This window comes from Desmodus rotundus, chromosome 3, assembly GCF_022682495.2.
Source record: "Desmodus rotundus isolate HL8 chromosome 3, HLdesRot8A.1, whole genome shotgun sequence".
NCBI lineage: Eukaryota > Metazoa > Chordata > Mammalia > Chiroptera > Phyllostomidae > Desmodus > Desmodus rotundus.
The window spans coordinates 110,998,116-111,013,558 of record NC_071389.1 but is presented as its reverse complement, the minus strand read 5'-3'; the positions used below and the strand labels follow the sequence as shown (position 1 = coordinate 111,013,558).

Genomic DNA, 15,443 nt, shown 5'->3' with positions numbered 1-15,443 from the left:
CCCTACTTCACGCTCTTTCTTTTACTCCCTCCCCCAATCTTCATACCATCCCTTATCTTAAACTAGACTACCAACTTACTTTTGTATGTTTCTCTTTATCCATTATATTCCTTTTTTATTCCTTTAACCTTTTACTTGACACAATCACCTATCTTTAAGGCCTAGCTCAAAGCCCTTCTCAGTCTCCTAGGCAGAATTAGTCATTACTTCCTGTAGTAATTCGTTCTTAGTTTCCAGTACATGCTTATCTTGTATTCTGATTAGTTGAGGATAAAGGTCTTTTATTCATCTTTGTGTAACTAGGTGTTAATGACTATAGTTTAATTAAATGTTCATGGTCAACATTAATTGATTCCTAGACTATTGCTTTCTACATTGCTATCTAATATGCATCTCTGACAATTTCAGATATTGTGGAGAACTCAAGTAGAGGCAATTTAGTGTAGTGAAAAGAGCATGGGATCTGAGACATCAGTATTTCAGGTGTGCCATTTACTACGTTAAGTGGCTTTGGGGAAAATAATTGGTCTTTAAGTTAAATTTACCTGTAAAATGGAAATAAAGATAATAGCTGTTTTGCCTCCCTTAAAGGATTGTGATAAGAATTAAATGAAATCAAGTGTGTAAGAATTCTCTACAGATTTTAGCAGTTTGACTTTTCCTCCTGTGTCTGCCCTACTTTTGTGTATTTTTAGACCACGACACAGTGTGGCAAGTTTAGAAAGCATTGTGAATGAAGCTAAGAACATTCCAGCTTTTCTACCTAATGTGCTGTCCCTGAAAGAAGCCTTACAAAAGGCTCGAGAATGGACAGCTAAAGTGGAAGCTATTCAGGTAAGAGCCTTTTGAATCTTCTTACCATTCACATAATGCTTTTTCACAGATGAATCATTGAAGCTTTTAATTTTTAAGAATAGAATAACCATAACAAAATAATTATAGTTACTAAAATTCACTTGTTCTTCCATCCGATTTTATATTCCATAATAAATATTACCTATTAGACATTACTGTTTCTATTACTCCCTGCTGTAAAAGATGACAAAATGAAATCAGTGCCAGACAGAAATAAAAGTATGCTTGACTACATAATATTTCTTCTGAATTATAAAAACCATTAGCAGCATGTACAGTAGTCAGGATGTGAGCTGCTGCACCAAGAAAGAACATATTCTAAGAGTCAAGTTCTAATGACTTCTGTTTTTACTTTCTTTTCAGTTGACTTTTTTCTGGGACCTGCTTAGCTGCCTCTCTTTGTTTGCTGTTTTTTTGTTGATAAAATTATCTCTTTTTTAAAAACAATTTTTAAAGATTTTATTCATTTATTTCCAGAGAGAGGGGAAGGAAGGGAGGAAGACAGGGGGAGAAACATTAATGTGTGTTTGGCTCTTGTGTACTCCCAACTGGGGACCTATCCCACAACCCAGGCATGTGCCGTTACTGAGAATCGAACCGGCAACCCTTTGATTCACAGGCTGGCACTGAATCCACTGAGCCACGCCAGCCAGGGTTTTTTGGGTTTTTTTTTTTGTTTTTAATCAGGACAATTCCTCTGTTTCATCTTTGACTAACTTCAGGCAATTGATTGTCCTCAAATGTCTCATATTCCTTAGTTGGCTATTTATTTATGATTGAAGGACTTAGTTGGCAAGTATAGGTAGCTGTCTTGTGTTTCCTCTTATTTTGAAGGATTTTTCCTACACCCAGCCCTTCCCTGCAGGAGGACTGACCTGTAGGCTTTAAGTGGACATCTTCTCTTTAAAGGCAAACTCTTCCTTAGGATACGTAGCTTGAGGGCAGGCTCTCTCTAGGCTTAGCCAGAATGTATTCTGTAGTCAAATGGCTATAGTTGGGTACAAGAGGGATTAGTAGTAAATGCAGTATTTCTTGACCCTGTCAATGTCTGAGCTTTCTCTTCTCTTTCAATTAGATGCCTGTTCTTACTTGAACACCGTAGTGACTTAATTATACCATTACAATATCTTAGGGCTAGAACCTTACTACTCTTTTTAAAAGTTTCTTGCCTTTTTATTTTTCCACATGTTTCAGTATTACTTTCAAAATGAATTTGTAGGCAGATAAGTCAGTTAATGCATAGGAAATAACCTTTTAATGGAATGCCAATGTTTAACACTTGATACTATGCCTTTATAGTCTCTGAATAAAAATGAATGTTATGGGGATTATACAGTTTCTTATAGGAATGCTAATGTGTTTGCTAGGAGATTAATCCTAAAATATCACTCTGAACTAATGTCTACAGGCTGCCCTCCCAGTTCAGGTGTTCTTGCCAAGACCCTGGAAAGGATTACATGTTAATTCTCTCACCTGCTGTAATGATTTCGTTATTTAGTGAATTTAAAGCAGTATATTAAGTTCTGAAAACAATGACTTCATTACATCGAAATGCTGAAACATGGTGACTTAGAAGGAAAATATCCGTTCTCATCTGTGTTTATGTAACACAAAAATGGAGGTTATTATCAGAATTAAAGAACGTTGCTTTGTGGTTAGAAAAACTGTGGAAGACTTTGAAACAGGCAAAAAAACATTACTGGATGTCTTTTCAATGGAATAATAGATATTGTCTGGTGGACTCTCTGTGAACATCTGATTCTAAGACTGTATGCCTTAGATTTTCTTTGACAAAGCTATTTAACAACTCCATCAATTATTTAAAAATGATAGTGATACAAATGAATTATGTTCATAGAAAAGTAATTAAGTTTGTGTTTGGATATGGAACAATTCATTTCCAACTGTAGAAAAGATAATTCCATTCCCTGTATATTAACATGTTTCCATCCATTAGCGAATTTGTTTCCTCATTTGTAAGTATATATATATGCCTATTCTCTTTTTTAAGTATGTTTTATTGATTATGCTATTACAGTTGTCCCAGTATTTCCCTCTTTGCCCCCCTCCACCTGGTACCCCCTTTCCTTCTAGCAGTCCCCCCGTTAATTCATGTCCATGGGTCATGTATATAAGTTCTTTGACTTCTCCATTTCCTATACTATTCTTAACATCCCCTGTCTTTTCTATACCTACCATTTATGTTTCTTATTCCCTGGACCTTTTACCCCATTCACCCTCCTCCCTCTCCCCACTGAAAACCCTCTCAAGTGATCTCCATTTCTATGATTCTGTTCTTCTAGTTGTTTGCTTAGTTGGTTTGTGTTTTTAGGTTCAGTTGTTGATAGTTGTGAGTTTGTTGTCATTTTACTGCTCATATTTTTGATCATCTTCTTTTTCTTAGATAAGTCCCTTTAACATTTCATATTATAAGGGCGTGGTGATGATGAACTCCTTTAACTTGACCTTATCTGGGAAGCACTTCCATTCTAAGTGATAGCTTTGCAGGGTAGAGTAATCTAGGTTATAGGTCCTTGCTTTTCATCACTTTGAATACTTCTTGCCAGTCCCTTCTTGCCTGCAAAGTATCTTTTGAGAAATCATCTGATAGTGTTGTGGGAACTCCTTTGTAGCTTACTCTCTGCTTTTTTCTTGCTGCTTTTAAGATTCTCTATCTTTAACCTGTGGCATTTTAATTATGATATGTCTTGGTGTGGTCCTCTTTGGGTCAATTGTTTTTGGGACTCTCTGTGCTTTCTGGATTTGTATGTCTATTTCCTTCACCAAAGTAGGGACGTTTTCATTATTTTTTCAAATAAATTTTCAATTTCTTGCTCTTCCTCTTCTTCTGGCATCCCTATGATTTGGATGTTGGCATGTTTGGAGATGTCCCAGAGTCGTCTTAGTCTCTCCTCGTTTTTTTGAATTCTTGTTTCTTCATTCTGCTCTGGTTAACTGTTTACTTCTTCCTTATGTTCCAAATCATTGATTTGAACCCCATCTTCCTTCCCTTCACTGTTGGTTCCCTGTGGATTTTTCTTTATTTCACTTGGTGTTGTCTTCATTTCTTCCCTTGTGCTTTTGTCATACTCAGATCTTTAAGCATCCTTATCACCAGTGTTTTAAACTCTGCCTAAGAGGTTGCTATCTCCATTTTGCTTAGTTCTTTTACTGGGGTTTTGTTCTGTTCTTTCATTTGAGCCACATTTCTTTGTCTCCTCAATTTGGCAGCCTCCGCGTGTTTCTTTCTGTGTATTAGGTAGAGCTGCTTTGACTCCCTGTCTTGGTGCACCTATATTACATTGTATGGGGTGGAGCCTTAAGTAAATGCCAGGGTGGGGCAGCCTGCTTCACTGCTTTGTGGCTTTGTATGTGGGGGTATGGGTCAGAGAGGTGCCAGTGCCACTGCTTGACTGCAGAAGACTTGTTTGGCACTCACCCTGCTTCCAGTCACTTATGTGACTGACACTCCTTTAGCTGTTGCCCTGGGTGGTGATTCCCAGAGTGGGTGGGTTCGCATACATTCTAGGACCCTGTGGGACCTTCAAATGGACTCTCCTGAGAGACCAGCAGTTTCTTCTGCTATGCCAACCCCTCCTGGTTTTTATAACTAGGAGTTATGAGCCTTTATTTTCCTGTTTCTGGAACCCTGGGCTATGCAGTCTGGCCTGGGACTCGCTCCTCAGGTATCCTGTGGGATGTCGCATTCCACGTGGTCTCCCCCACCTCACCACTGCCACACCACATCCTCCACCTGGCTCCCAGGCTCCGTCACTCCTACCTGTCTAGATGAGTATGTCTTCTTTAAATCTTTGGTTGTCGGACTTCCATACAATTCAATTTTCTGGCAGTTCTAGGTTTTTTGGTTGTTTTGAAGTTAGTTGTAATCCTTCATATGGTTGTGCAAGGAGGCGAAGCACATCTGCCTATACCTCCATCTTGACTGGAAGTTATATGCTTATTTACATTGTCCATTGCCCGGTATGATATTAAATACCTGTTTCCATCCATTAGCAAGTTCATTTCCTCATTTCTAAGCATATATATGTCTGTTCTTTACATTGTCCTTTGAACTGGTTTTTACATCTTACTGGTTCCCTCATTAATTAACAAAATTAAAATCTTTGACAACATGAATTTACACAAACTTTTAAAATTTATTGGGGTGACATTGGTTAATAACACATTTTCAGGTGTATACAATTCAATACATCTATTGCATTTGCACACTTTTTTAAAAGATACAGTTTATCGATTTTATTTTTAGAGAGGGGGGGGGAGAGAGAAAGAGAAACAATGATTTGTTATTCTACCTATGTGTGCATTCATTGGTTGATTTTTGTATGTGCCCTGATGGAGGATTGAACCTACAACCTTGACATATCAGGATGGCACTTTTAACCAACTGAGCTACCTGGCCAAGGCCTTTCACAAACTTTTTAAAGAGAACATTGGTAGCTCTATTAATTCAAGAGATATAATGAGGTCGAAAGAATAATATTCAATAAAAAAAAATCACTCTAAACTCTTTGTAAGGTCTTTGACAATATATTGCTACATTTCATAAGTGAATGCAAATTGTGTGATAATGTACTTTTGCTTTTCAGAGTGGAAGCAACTATGCTTACTTGGAGCAGCTGGAGAGCTTATCTGCTAAAGGGCGCCCTATTCCTGTACGTCTTGATGCATTGCCCCAAGTAGAATCACAAGTAGCGGCAGCACGGGCATGGAGAGAACGGACTGGGCGGACCTTTCTTAAGAAGAATTCTAGCCATACATTGTTACAGGTAAAGAGTAGTTTACTTTATGTATATATACTTTAACACTCATCAGAAGTTGATAATTTAACACCTATAGGTAGTATTATTGGTGAGGATTGTTTTCATTTTATCTTGTTACAGTTGTACAAGAGATTCCTGTTAGGTAATATCACATGTTGACCAGAGCCCTTACTGGTGTGGCTCAGTTGGGCATCATCCCACAAAGCTAAAGGTCACTGGCTTGATTCTCAGTCAGGACACGTGCATGGGTTGTGGGTTTGGTCCCTGCTGGAGGTGTGTACAAGAGGCGACCAGTGGATGTTTCTCTCTCACACTGACATTTCTCTCCCTCTCATTCTCTCTTCATTTCCCTCTCTCGAAAAATAAATAAATAAAATCTTAAATGCTGACCAGAAATTTGGAGCCTATGGCAAACTTATTTCTGGTTCATACTGTGATGTGTCCAGAAAAAGCAATCAGCCTAGATCTTGTCTCTCTTATTAATAGACTCCATCACTGAAAGATCTTATTTTTCAGCATAAATTTAAATATGCATTACCCTACTCATCTTGAGCATTTAAACATAGTCAGTTAGTTTTATGTTTGAAGATTGGCTTCCTAATTACTAACCCTGTGTCCTTGGTCAAATTGTTTCATTTCTGAGCCTCAGTTTCTCTTGTTTGTAAAATACAGATAATACTATCTATTTCAGAGAGTCGTTATGAGAATTGAATTAGATAATGTGTGTAAAGTCCATCTTAAGTGCCTAGGACTGGGTGAGCAGTCAATAAAGGCTTCCTTTTAGTATTTTTAATTCTAAGATTTTTTTTTAACCCGAGCTCAATATTTGGTTTTATTTTTGTAGGTGCTAAGTCCCCGAACTGACATTGGTATATATGGGAGTGGTAAAAACAGAAGGAAAAAAGTAAAAGAACTAATAGAAAAAGAAAAAGAAAAGGATCTGGACCTTGAGCCTCTGACTGATCTGGAGGAAGGATTGGAGGAAACCAGAGATACAGCCATGGTGGTAAGAAGCTATGATATGTATCTTAACTTTGCATTGAGAATACAAAGTTCTGTGATGATAGTAGCACAGTCACTGTTTTTGTGTTCTTAACTTTTAAGATTTTTATATACCTTTTTTGGCTTTATGGTTATATATATTTCACATATTTTAAAAATATTTATAACCAAAGCAGACAAAAGAGTTTATTCTGTTCTCTTCCTAGAATTCTTTCCCATTTATCTGTTCCTTGTTGTTGTTTTAATAGTTGTCTAATATTCTTTCAAATTGTCAGTAATTTGCTGAACATTTTTCTGATATTGAACATTTGGTTGTTATTAAGTGTTCACTATTATGGATACTAATAAAGTGAACTTCTTTGTATAGCCTTTTCCTTTACCATGTTATGTTCCTTCAGTTGACTCTTAGGAATGGGATTACTGGGTTAGAATTTAATATTATTTTGTGACACTTAATATTAATGTGCTTTTCACAGGAACTGTATCAGCTTACTGATACCAGTTGCTGTTTAAAATATCTCCCTTCACTTAGTAGCATTCAATAGTATAATGAGTGCTCAATAAAATTTTTTGTAGCTAATTAGAATTATTATTCTTTTTGCAAAGTAGGAGCAATGTGTTAAGATTACTAGCAGCCTGAAAAAACAGAAAGTAAAAATGAGTTTTTTATGTAATATGTAATAGTAAGGAGTTACAAATGGCTGCTCCAATATGTAATATGGTTAGGAGTTCGTATGGCTGTTTCTGCCTACAAATGATTCTATTTTTTGTTTTTAGGGTTTTTTAAATTTTATTTTTCAGTTACAGTTTGAATTCAGCATTATTTTATATTAGGTGTAGAGCACAGTGGTTAGACAAAGTGTTTCCCCCAATATTTCAGGTACTTACTTGATATCATAAATAGGTTTTACGATGTTGTTAGCAAATGATCTTGTTTTGAGGCCAGTGGAAATGATTTCTTATTAAGTAGCCTACCTAACAGGTTAGTCGTGCCAGACAAGTGGAACAGGAAATCATTTCAAAGTTGTTTCAAAGCTATGAAAGTTTTTAAAACATATCTGTCAATATTCATGATAATTAAGTTTTATTTACTTTTTTGAAATGAGGTATGTAAAATCATGATAACTGGCCATCAGGCTGTGCTCTTCTACTTCTTCATAAGTTGGAGAGGCCTTCTAAAAAGAAAGTTGATTTGTATAGAACTCTTCCTAAGGAGTGAATTATAAGGGGATGGGGAACTAGTATTTATTGAGGGTTTACCTTGTGCCAAGCACCAACTTAGTAGGCATTTTGATGTGTTATCTTATTTAATCCTTAAAACAACAAAATGAGGTTGGTGGTATCCTCATTTTTCAGAAAATTGAGATTCAGAAAACTTGTGCACCAGATCAAAAATACATAAGTACAAGAGCCAGGCTTCGTTTTCATGTTGCTTGATTTCAAGGCATAATATTTACTGAGCCTACGGAAGAATTCAAAGTACCCTACTGATAAAATTGTCAAATATGGTAGCTCTTTTCCCATTTTACAGACAAGGAATGTTTGCATGGAAACTGCCAGGGCTGCCCCACATTTTAGGAAATGATTGACAGCTGATTTTTTTTAAAGGAAAATGTTTTGTCACAATGGGGCCACAACTTACAGGTACTCCTTTAGCCCTGAGGATTTGGTACTTTTGGAGTATTTTTCAGTGACTCCTTTCTATTAAATGTTTGTTGTGTACAGGTGGCAGTATTCAAAGAACGGGAGCAAAAGGAGATTGAAGCCATGCATTCCCTCAGAGCAGCCAACCTAGCTAAGATGACAATGGTGGACCGCATAGAAGAAGTGAAATTTTGCATTTGCCGCAAGACAGCTAGCGGGTTTATGCTGCAGTGTGAGCTCTGCAAAGACTGGTTCCATAACAGCTGTGTTCCCCTGCCTAAGTCATGTTCCCAGAAGAAAGGGTCTAGCTGGCAGGCTAAAGAAGTAAAATTTCTTTGCCCTCTTTGTATGCGGTCTCGAAGGCCAAGGCTAGAGACTATTCTGTCACTCCTAGTATCCCTTCAGAAATTGCCTGTACGGTTGCCTGAAGGAGAGGCCTTACAGTGTTTGACAGAACGTGCTATGAGTTGGCAGGATAGAGCACGCCAGGCCCTAGCCACAGATGAACTGTCTTCTGCCCTGGCCAAACTATCTGTGTTGAGCCAGCGTATGGTAGAGCAGGCAGCTCGAGAAAAAACTGAAAAGATCATCAGTGCAGAACTCCAAAAAGCAGCTGCCAATCCAGACTTACAGGTAAGTTTAGGATTTTCTTTCTTTTTATATTTTATGAGATAGTATTTGTCAGTGTGTAAATAGTAAGTCAAATCTATCATAGCAATTGATTAGGAAGACAATAGTAAACTGCCAGCAACTATATTATTCATGACACCTTCATTCTACATACACCCATAGGATTTTCTTTGGATATATACCTCATTTTAGATAAAAATTATCTGGAAATATCATTCAGGTGGACCTTGATATCATAGGCAAATAATTTGATCTATACTAACTGCTGAACTCTGTTTGCTAGCCATTTTGCAAGTTCATTACACTTTGGTAGTCACAATCACATAGTACCCATGTTTATTTAGTGTGTCTCTCTGTTCATCCTGGAATTGTTGTTTAGGGACACTTACCTAGTTTCCAGCAGTCTGCTTTTAACCGGATGGTAAGCAGTGTATCTTCTTCCCCTCGACAAACAATGGATTATGATGATGAAGAAACAGATTCTGATGAAGACATTCGGGAGACATATGGCTATGACATGAAGGTAATTACATGGCCATGTGTGTGGGTACATACCTGATCACTGGGTTTGATGAAAAAGTTATTTAATACTGATGTTTGAGGCCTGAGAGTAGAAGAAAAAGCTAATAATCTGTTTATCTATAGTTTATGGTGATAGTGTTTTGTCAAATCTCCAAAAAATATAGATTAATGAAATAATTTTTTTAAAGGGTAGAATTTTTAAACTGTATGTATTTTCATCACCTTGTAAGTCTTTATGACTTAGGGGGAGTAGCAAAATTATGCATTTAGTTATTGAAAGCTTTGAGGGCTAATTTCATTATTTTGTCTTTGAGTTGTTAACATCTATATAGTTTTATTTTAAGAATTCCATTGTAGCTGTACTTTGAGTCCTTTGCTTTGGTCTCTCATCTGGTTGGTGTTAGATAAATGTCATAGTCAAGAGATGGTTTATACCTGGGCCTATGGTTTGAATTTGCAGTTACAGTTGCAGTTAGAATGTATTATTTGCCCTCAATATGATTATTTTAATAATGACACCACACTGGTGATGAGGAGACAGTTTTGGCGAGTTTGTTTTGTTGGAATTTATTGGCCTTTTTTTAATCCTCACCCGAGGATATGTTCATTGACTTCAGAGAGAGGAAGGGAGAAAGAGAAACATTGATGTGAAAGAGAAACATTGATGATCGGTTGCCCTCCATAAGTGCCCTGGATCAGGGTGAGCCCGCAACCTAGGTATGTGCCCTGACTGGGAACTAAACCCACATGGCCTTTTGGTGCATGGGATGATGCACCAATTGAGCCACCTGGCCAGGGCTTACTGGCCTTTTATTGTTATTTTATGTCAGGCCCAAGTCCTTGTCTTTTACCTAGTAATGTTATTACCTAGTTGTTCTGTTTAGAATCTGTTCCTGTAAACCAGGGAGTTTGTGCTCCTACGTATGAAAAAACTAGGGTGTGATCTTTTCCATACCCCTTAACTATCTTTCCTTTTTCTTTTCAGCATACAAATCAGATAGATAAGTTCATTCTTAGAGCATGAATATCATCAGCATTAAATTCCCAGGATATGAAATTAAAACCAACCATCATAGATGCTTGTAAATTATCTGCTGGAAAATATTTTTTTCAAGATGCAAATCGATCCAGGGGATGTTTTAATGAGGGAATTTTTAAGTCATATGAGATAAAGATTTGAGAAAAGTTGAAATTTGAATTATTCTGTTAAAATAACGTTCTACGCACCTTGTTACCCTGAAGTTAATGACCATCTTTGTTGTGTAGAATGACTAGGAGCAGCTGAAAGGACATGTAGCCCATGCCACATATAAATTATTTAGCTAGTACTAGAATTGCTTATTTGCCATAGCTTAGAGGCTTCTGATATTTGGATTAGCTTTCAAACACATTAATAATCAACAGCTACTATAGAATTGTTAAACAGGATGGGCTTTGCTTGGAAGCAGATTGGTAACTTATAAAAACAAAACCACAAATATTGCATGGTTTCAGGGTTAGAGATCAAAAGTGTGTTTTGGTATGATTGTGTGGAGTAGTCCTTTTTTGTAAAATTTATATGGGAGTCTCACCCTATGTTTCTTCTTTGGTCAGGGGTATTGGCAGGATAGAAACATAAAAGTGTGGATTTTATAGTGTTAGCAATGTGTTGACAGGTTAGAAGAGTAGAAGAATGGTATAAGGCTTTAGTTAATTCAATGTAAAAGTTACCTTGCTATATGGGTATTTTTGCAGTTAAAAAAATTACACTGTTGAGTATTTTTTCATAGAGCTAGCAAGCACTTATTGTGATGAAAATTTTATTTGCAAATTTATTACAATTGGCTTGGTGATTTTTCCCTTTGTATGATGTCCCCTGATTGCGACCATGAATCATCCTTAAGATAGTCTGAATTTAATATCTGTACCAGAGGGAGAGTACCAGAGGGAGAGGGAGAGCCCCCTAGTGGTTAAGAAAGAAGAGTACATAATTATATAGAAAAATAAAATCAGTCATTTGATCTTGAAATTATCCTAGCATTTAAATGTTTAAAACACAGATGGTTTTTGCTTTGCATTGTGTACTTCATTTTGCATGTAATATTCTGTGAACAGAATTAAAATACCCTGAGCAGCAATTCAAGAAAATTATTACTGCCCTGGTGGGTGTGTGGCTCAGTTGGTTAGAGCATCCTTGCATAAAACCAAAGGTGGCGGGTTTGATTCCTGGTCAGGGTAAATGCCTGGGTTGTGGTTTCAGTCCCTGTTGGGTGCATATGGGAGACAACCAATCGATGTTTCTCTCACATGGATGTATCTCTCCTTTCTCTCTCCCTCCTTCCCTCCCCCCCCCATCTAAAATCAGCGTACCCTCAGGTAAGGATTAAAAAAAGAAAAGAAAATTATTACTTAATACATATTTAATGAAGGAGTCTGTCATAGATCTTTTGTGATTATGTCTGGGATAACCTTCCTTCAGATACTCATATGATTATTTCCTTTTAAGGCATATGTTTACCTTTACTGAAACTGTTTATTCATATTATAGTTTATGTTTTACAAATACATATATGTGCAAAATTATACATCAGAAGGGAGGGTTTAAAACAGTAGTAATTTTTATCTCCCAGGAAGTTCTTTTTCTGTATCCCAGTAATTGCTTCTTTTAGAGAGAGGTAAGTTAAGCACTTAAATTCTTTTATATTTTTCTTCTCACCCTTATTAATACTTGGGTGGCTTGAGCTTTAGTGGAAATAGAGTAGATTTTATCTTAGAATTTAGTTTGACCTAATACTAGATAAAATGGAGTGATCTATATATAAAACATATCTTTCTTTTGTTTAATATATTTTACTGATTATGCTATTAAGTTGTCCCAATTTTTCCCACTTTGTCCTACTCCACCCAGTACCCCCCATTCCCTCCAGCAATTCCCCCCTTAGTCCATGTCCCTGGGTAATGCATATAAGTTCTTTGGCTACTCCACCTGTCTGTACCTACTAGTTTGTACTTATTCCCTTCAGCTTTTCCCCCATTCTCTTCCTTCCCCCTCCCAACTGGTTACCCTCCAAATGATCTCCATATCTATGACTCTGTTTCTGTTCTGCTTGTTAGCTTAATTTGTTTTTTAGATTTAATTGTTGATAGTTGTGAATTTATTGGCAGTTTAATGTTCATAGATTTGATCTTCTTTTTCTTAAATAAGCCCCTTTAATATTTCATATAATAACGGCTTGGTGATGGTGAACTCCTTTAGCTTTACCTTGTCTGGGAAGCACATTATCTGTCCTTCCATTCTAAATGATAGCTTTGCTGGATAAAGTAATTTTGGATGTAGGTCCTTGCTTTTGATCACTTCGAATACTTCTTGCCAGTCCCATCTTGCCTGCAAAGTTTATTTTGAGAAATCAGCTAACAATCTTATGGGAACTCCTTTGTAGGTTACTGTTTGAGTTTCGCTTACTGCCTTTAAGATTCTCTCTTTATCTTTGACCTTTGGCGTTTTAATTATGACATGTCCAGGTGTGATTCTCTTGGGACTATCTTGTTTGGGACTCTCTGTGCTTCCTGGACCTGTATGTCTATTTCCTTCACCAAATTAGGGAAGTTGCCATTAATTATTTTTTTAAATAAGTTTTCAATTTCTTGCCCTTTGTCTTCTGGCACCTCTATGATATGAATGTTGGTATGTTTGAAGTTGTCCTAGAGGCTCCTTAACCTGTTCTTATTTTTTTTAATTCTATTTTCTCCTTGCTTTTCTGATTGAATGGTTTTTTTTCTTCCTTATGTTCCAAATCATTGATTCGATTCTTGGCTTCATCCACTTGTTGGTTTCTTGTATATTTTTCTTTATTTCACTTAGTGTAACCTTTATTTCTGCCTGGGTCTTTTTTATGCTGATGAAGTACCAGTTGAGTTCCTTGAGCATCTATATAATAACCAGTGTTTTGAACTGTGCATCTAATAGATTGCTTATCTCCATTTTGTTTAGTTCTTTTTTTGTAGTTTTATTAGGTTCTTTCATTTGGGCAATATTTCTTTGCTCATTTTGGCAGCCTCCCTGTGTGTGTTTCTATATATTAGGTAGAGCTGCTTTGACTCCTGTCTTAATAGCATGGCTTATTGTAAAAAAGCACACAGGTAAGTTGGATGGGGAGGAACCTGAGGTAATTGCCAGAGCGTGGCAACCTGTTAGAACCACGTTGATGGAGTCTCTGATACGGTGTCATCACTCTGAGGCTCTTTGGGAGGGAGGGCTCAGAAAGGGGCAATGGCTGCTGCCTCAGAAAGAAGCTGACCCCCAGCAATCACTCTGATGGCAGACACTAGTTTCTCCCTGTATGCCACTAGTGCCCTTGGAGCTGCTCCCCCAGTGCTAGATTCCAGAAGGAGTGAGTCTACATACGACCTAACTCTGTTGCGGGCCCTTTCAGAGGAGATGCCTGAGAATTCCACAGTTCATTCTGCTGCCCTAACCCCCACTGATTTTTACAGCAAGAAGTTATAGGGACTTACCTTCCTGTCAGTGGAACCCTGGGCTGGGTTGTCTGGTATCCCTCACTCCCAAGGTATCCCTTCTGACATTTATTTACCATATGTGGGTGTGGGACTGCCTGTTCCCACATCTCCACAAATCTCTGTGTCTTCGCCTCTCCTACCCGTCTGGATGAATGTGACTTCGTTAACTCCTTGGTTGTCGGGCTTCCATATAGCTTGATTTTTTGATGTTGTTTTGTAGTTTAGTTATAATTTTTGCTGTGGTTGTTTACCTACACCTTCATCTTTATAAAACATTTTTTACTCAGAGGCCCTTCCATCTTTCTTGCATATTTGCCATCAGTGGGACTGTACTGTAATTTCCTCCTTAGGATGAGTAATTTGTTTAAGCTTGCTGTTTATCAGCCTTTTGCTTTCAACCTGTCTGTGTCTTTATATTTAATACGTGTGTCCTGAGATAATGTATAGTTAAGTAGGGTCCTTTCTTCTCTGTGTTCTGCATATACATATAATTATAAAATATATAGTTTCGTCTTTCTGTATGTGTTTTTTTAAAGTAATACTGTGATCTGTCTTTTCATTGAAGGTGTTTAGTCCATTTACGTTTTTATTTATTTATTTTGAAAAAATTTTAAAAGATTTTATTTATTGTTATTTTTTTTTAGAGAGGGGATGGAGAAGGAAAGAGCAGGGGAGAAACATCAGTGTGTGGTTGCCTCTCGTGCGCCCCCAACTGGGGACCTGGCTGGCCACTCGGGCATGTGCCCTAGACTGGGAATCTAACCAGCGACCCTTTGATTCGCAGGCCGGCACTCAACCGCTGAGCCACACCAGCTAGGGCTAGTCCATTTACATTTAATGTATTGTAATTGTTGACATGGTTTGGTTTAAGTTGACCATCTTGCTATTTATTTTTTATTAAGCTGGGTTTTTTTTTGTTTTCCTTCCTCTATTGCTCTTTGCTGGTTTTCTTTTGGGTTAATTGAAATTTTTAAAAATGTTTCAGTGTTGTACCTCTTTACATTTCTTACTTTGCTTGGAGAAATAATTTTTTTTTTAATTTCTTTTTCTTACTACTTTCCTTCATTATCTTCTGAGCACCATCCTTTCATTTTAAAAGCCTAACGAAGTTTTCTGTAAGGGTTATAATGAAATGAGTAGAGTCAAGGTCAAAAAAGATAATTCCAATGCTAGTCAGTGAGAACCAGCATCTGGAAATTAAAGTAGGGAAGTGTAGTACTACATACTGTACCATCTGTTGCTTTTTAATAAAACTTAAATTCTTGAATAGGGCAGAAGGCTACGAACTGCTATTCCTAAATTTTCATTGAGTAGCACTGTCTTTCAGAATCCTGTTATAAATCTTTTTAAGTATCCTGTTTAATTAAGGATAATATCATGCTAATAGATTTTCCTCTCATGCACTGTAAAGGAAAATCAGGTGTCACATTAGTCATTAAGCTTTTGTCACCCTTCTCTTACCCCACTCTTGTATAATCTTTGTGTTGCTAAGGGAGGAACTCTACACCAGGG

The 15,443-nt window shown here is 37.1% G+C and overlaps 1 protein-coding gene across 1 annotated transcript in view; it reads left to right on the top strand.

The window, feature by feature from the left end:
- Positions 1-15,443, top strand: part of KDM5A (lysine demethylase 5A) — a 134,685-nt gene that overhangs the window by 101,706 nt on the left and 17,536 nt on the right. The window contains exons 20-24 of the mRNA XM_024567526.4: positions 696-834; positions 5,463-5,642; positions 6,481-6,642; positions 8,364-8,915; positions 9,292-9,435. Of these exons, the coding sequence (XP_024423294.1) occupies positions 696-834; positions 5,463-5,642; positions 6,481-6,642; positions 8,364-8,915; positions 9,292-9,435 (1,177 nt within the window). The remainder of the gene's footprint in view (positions 1-695; positions 835-5,462; positions 5,643-6,480; positions 6,643-8,363; positions 8,916-9,291; positions 9,436-15,443) is intronic.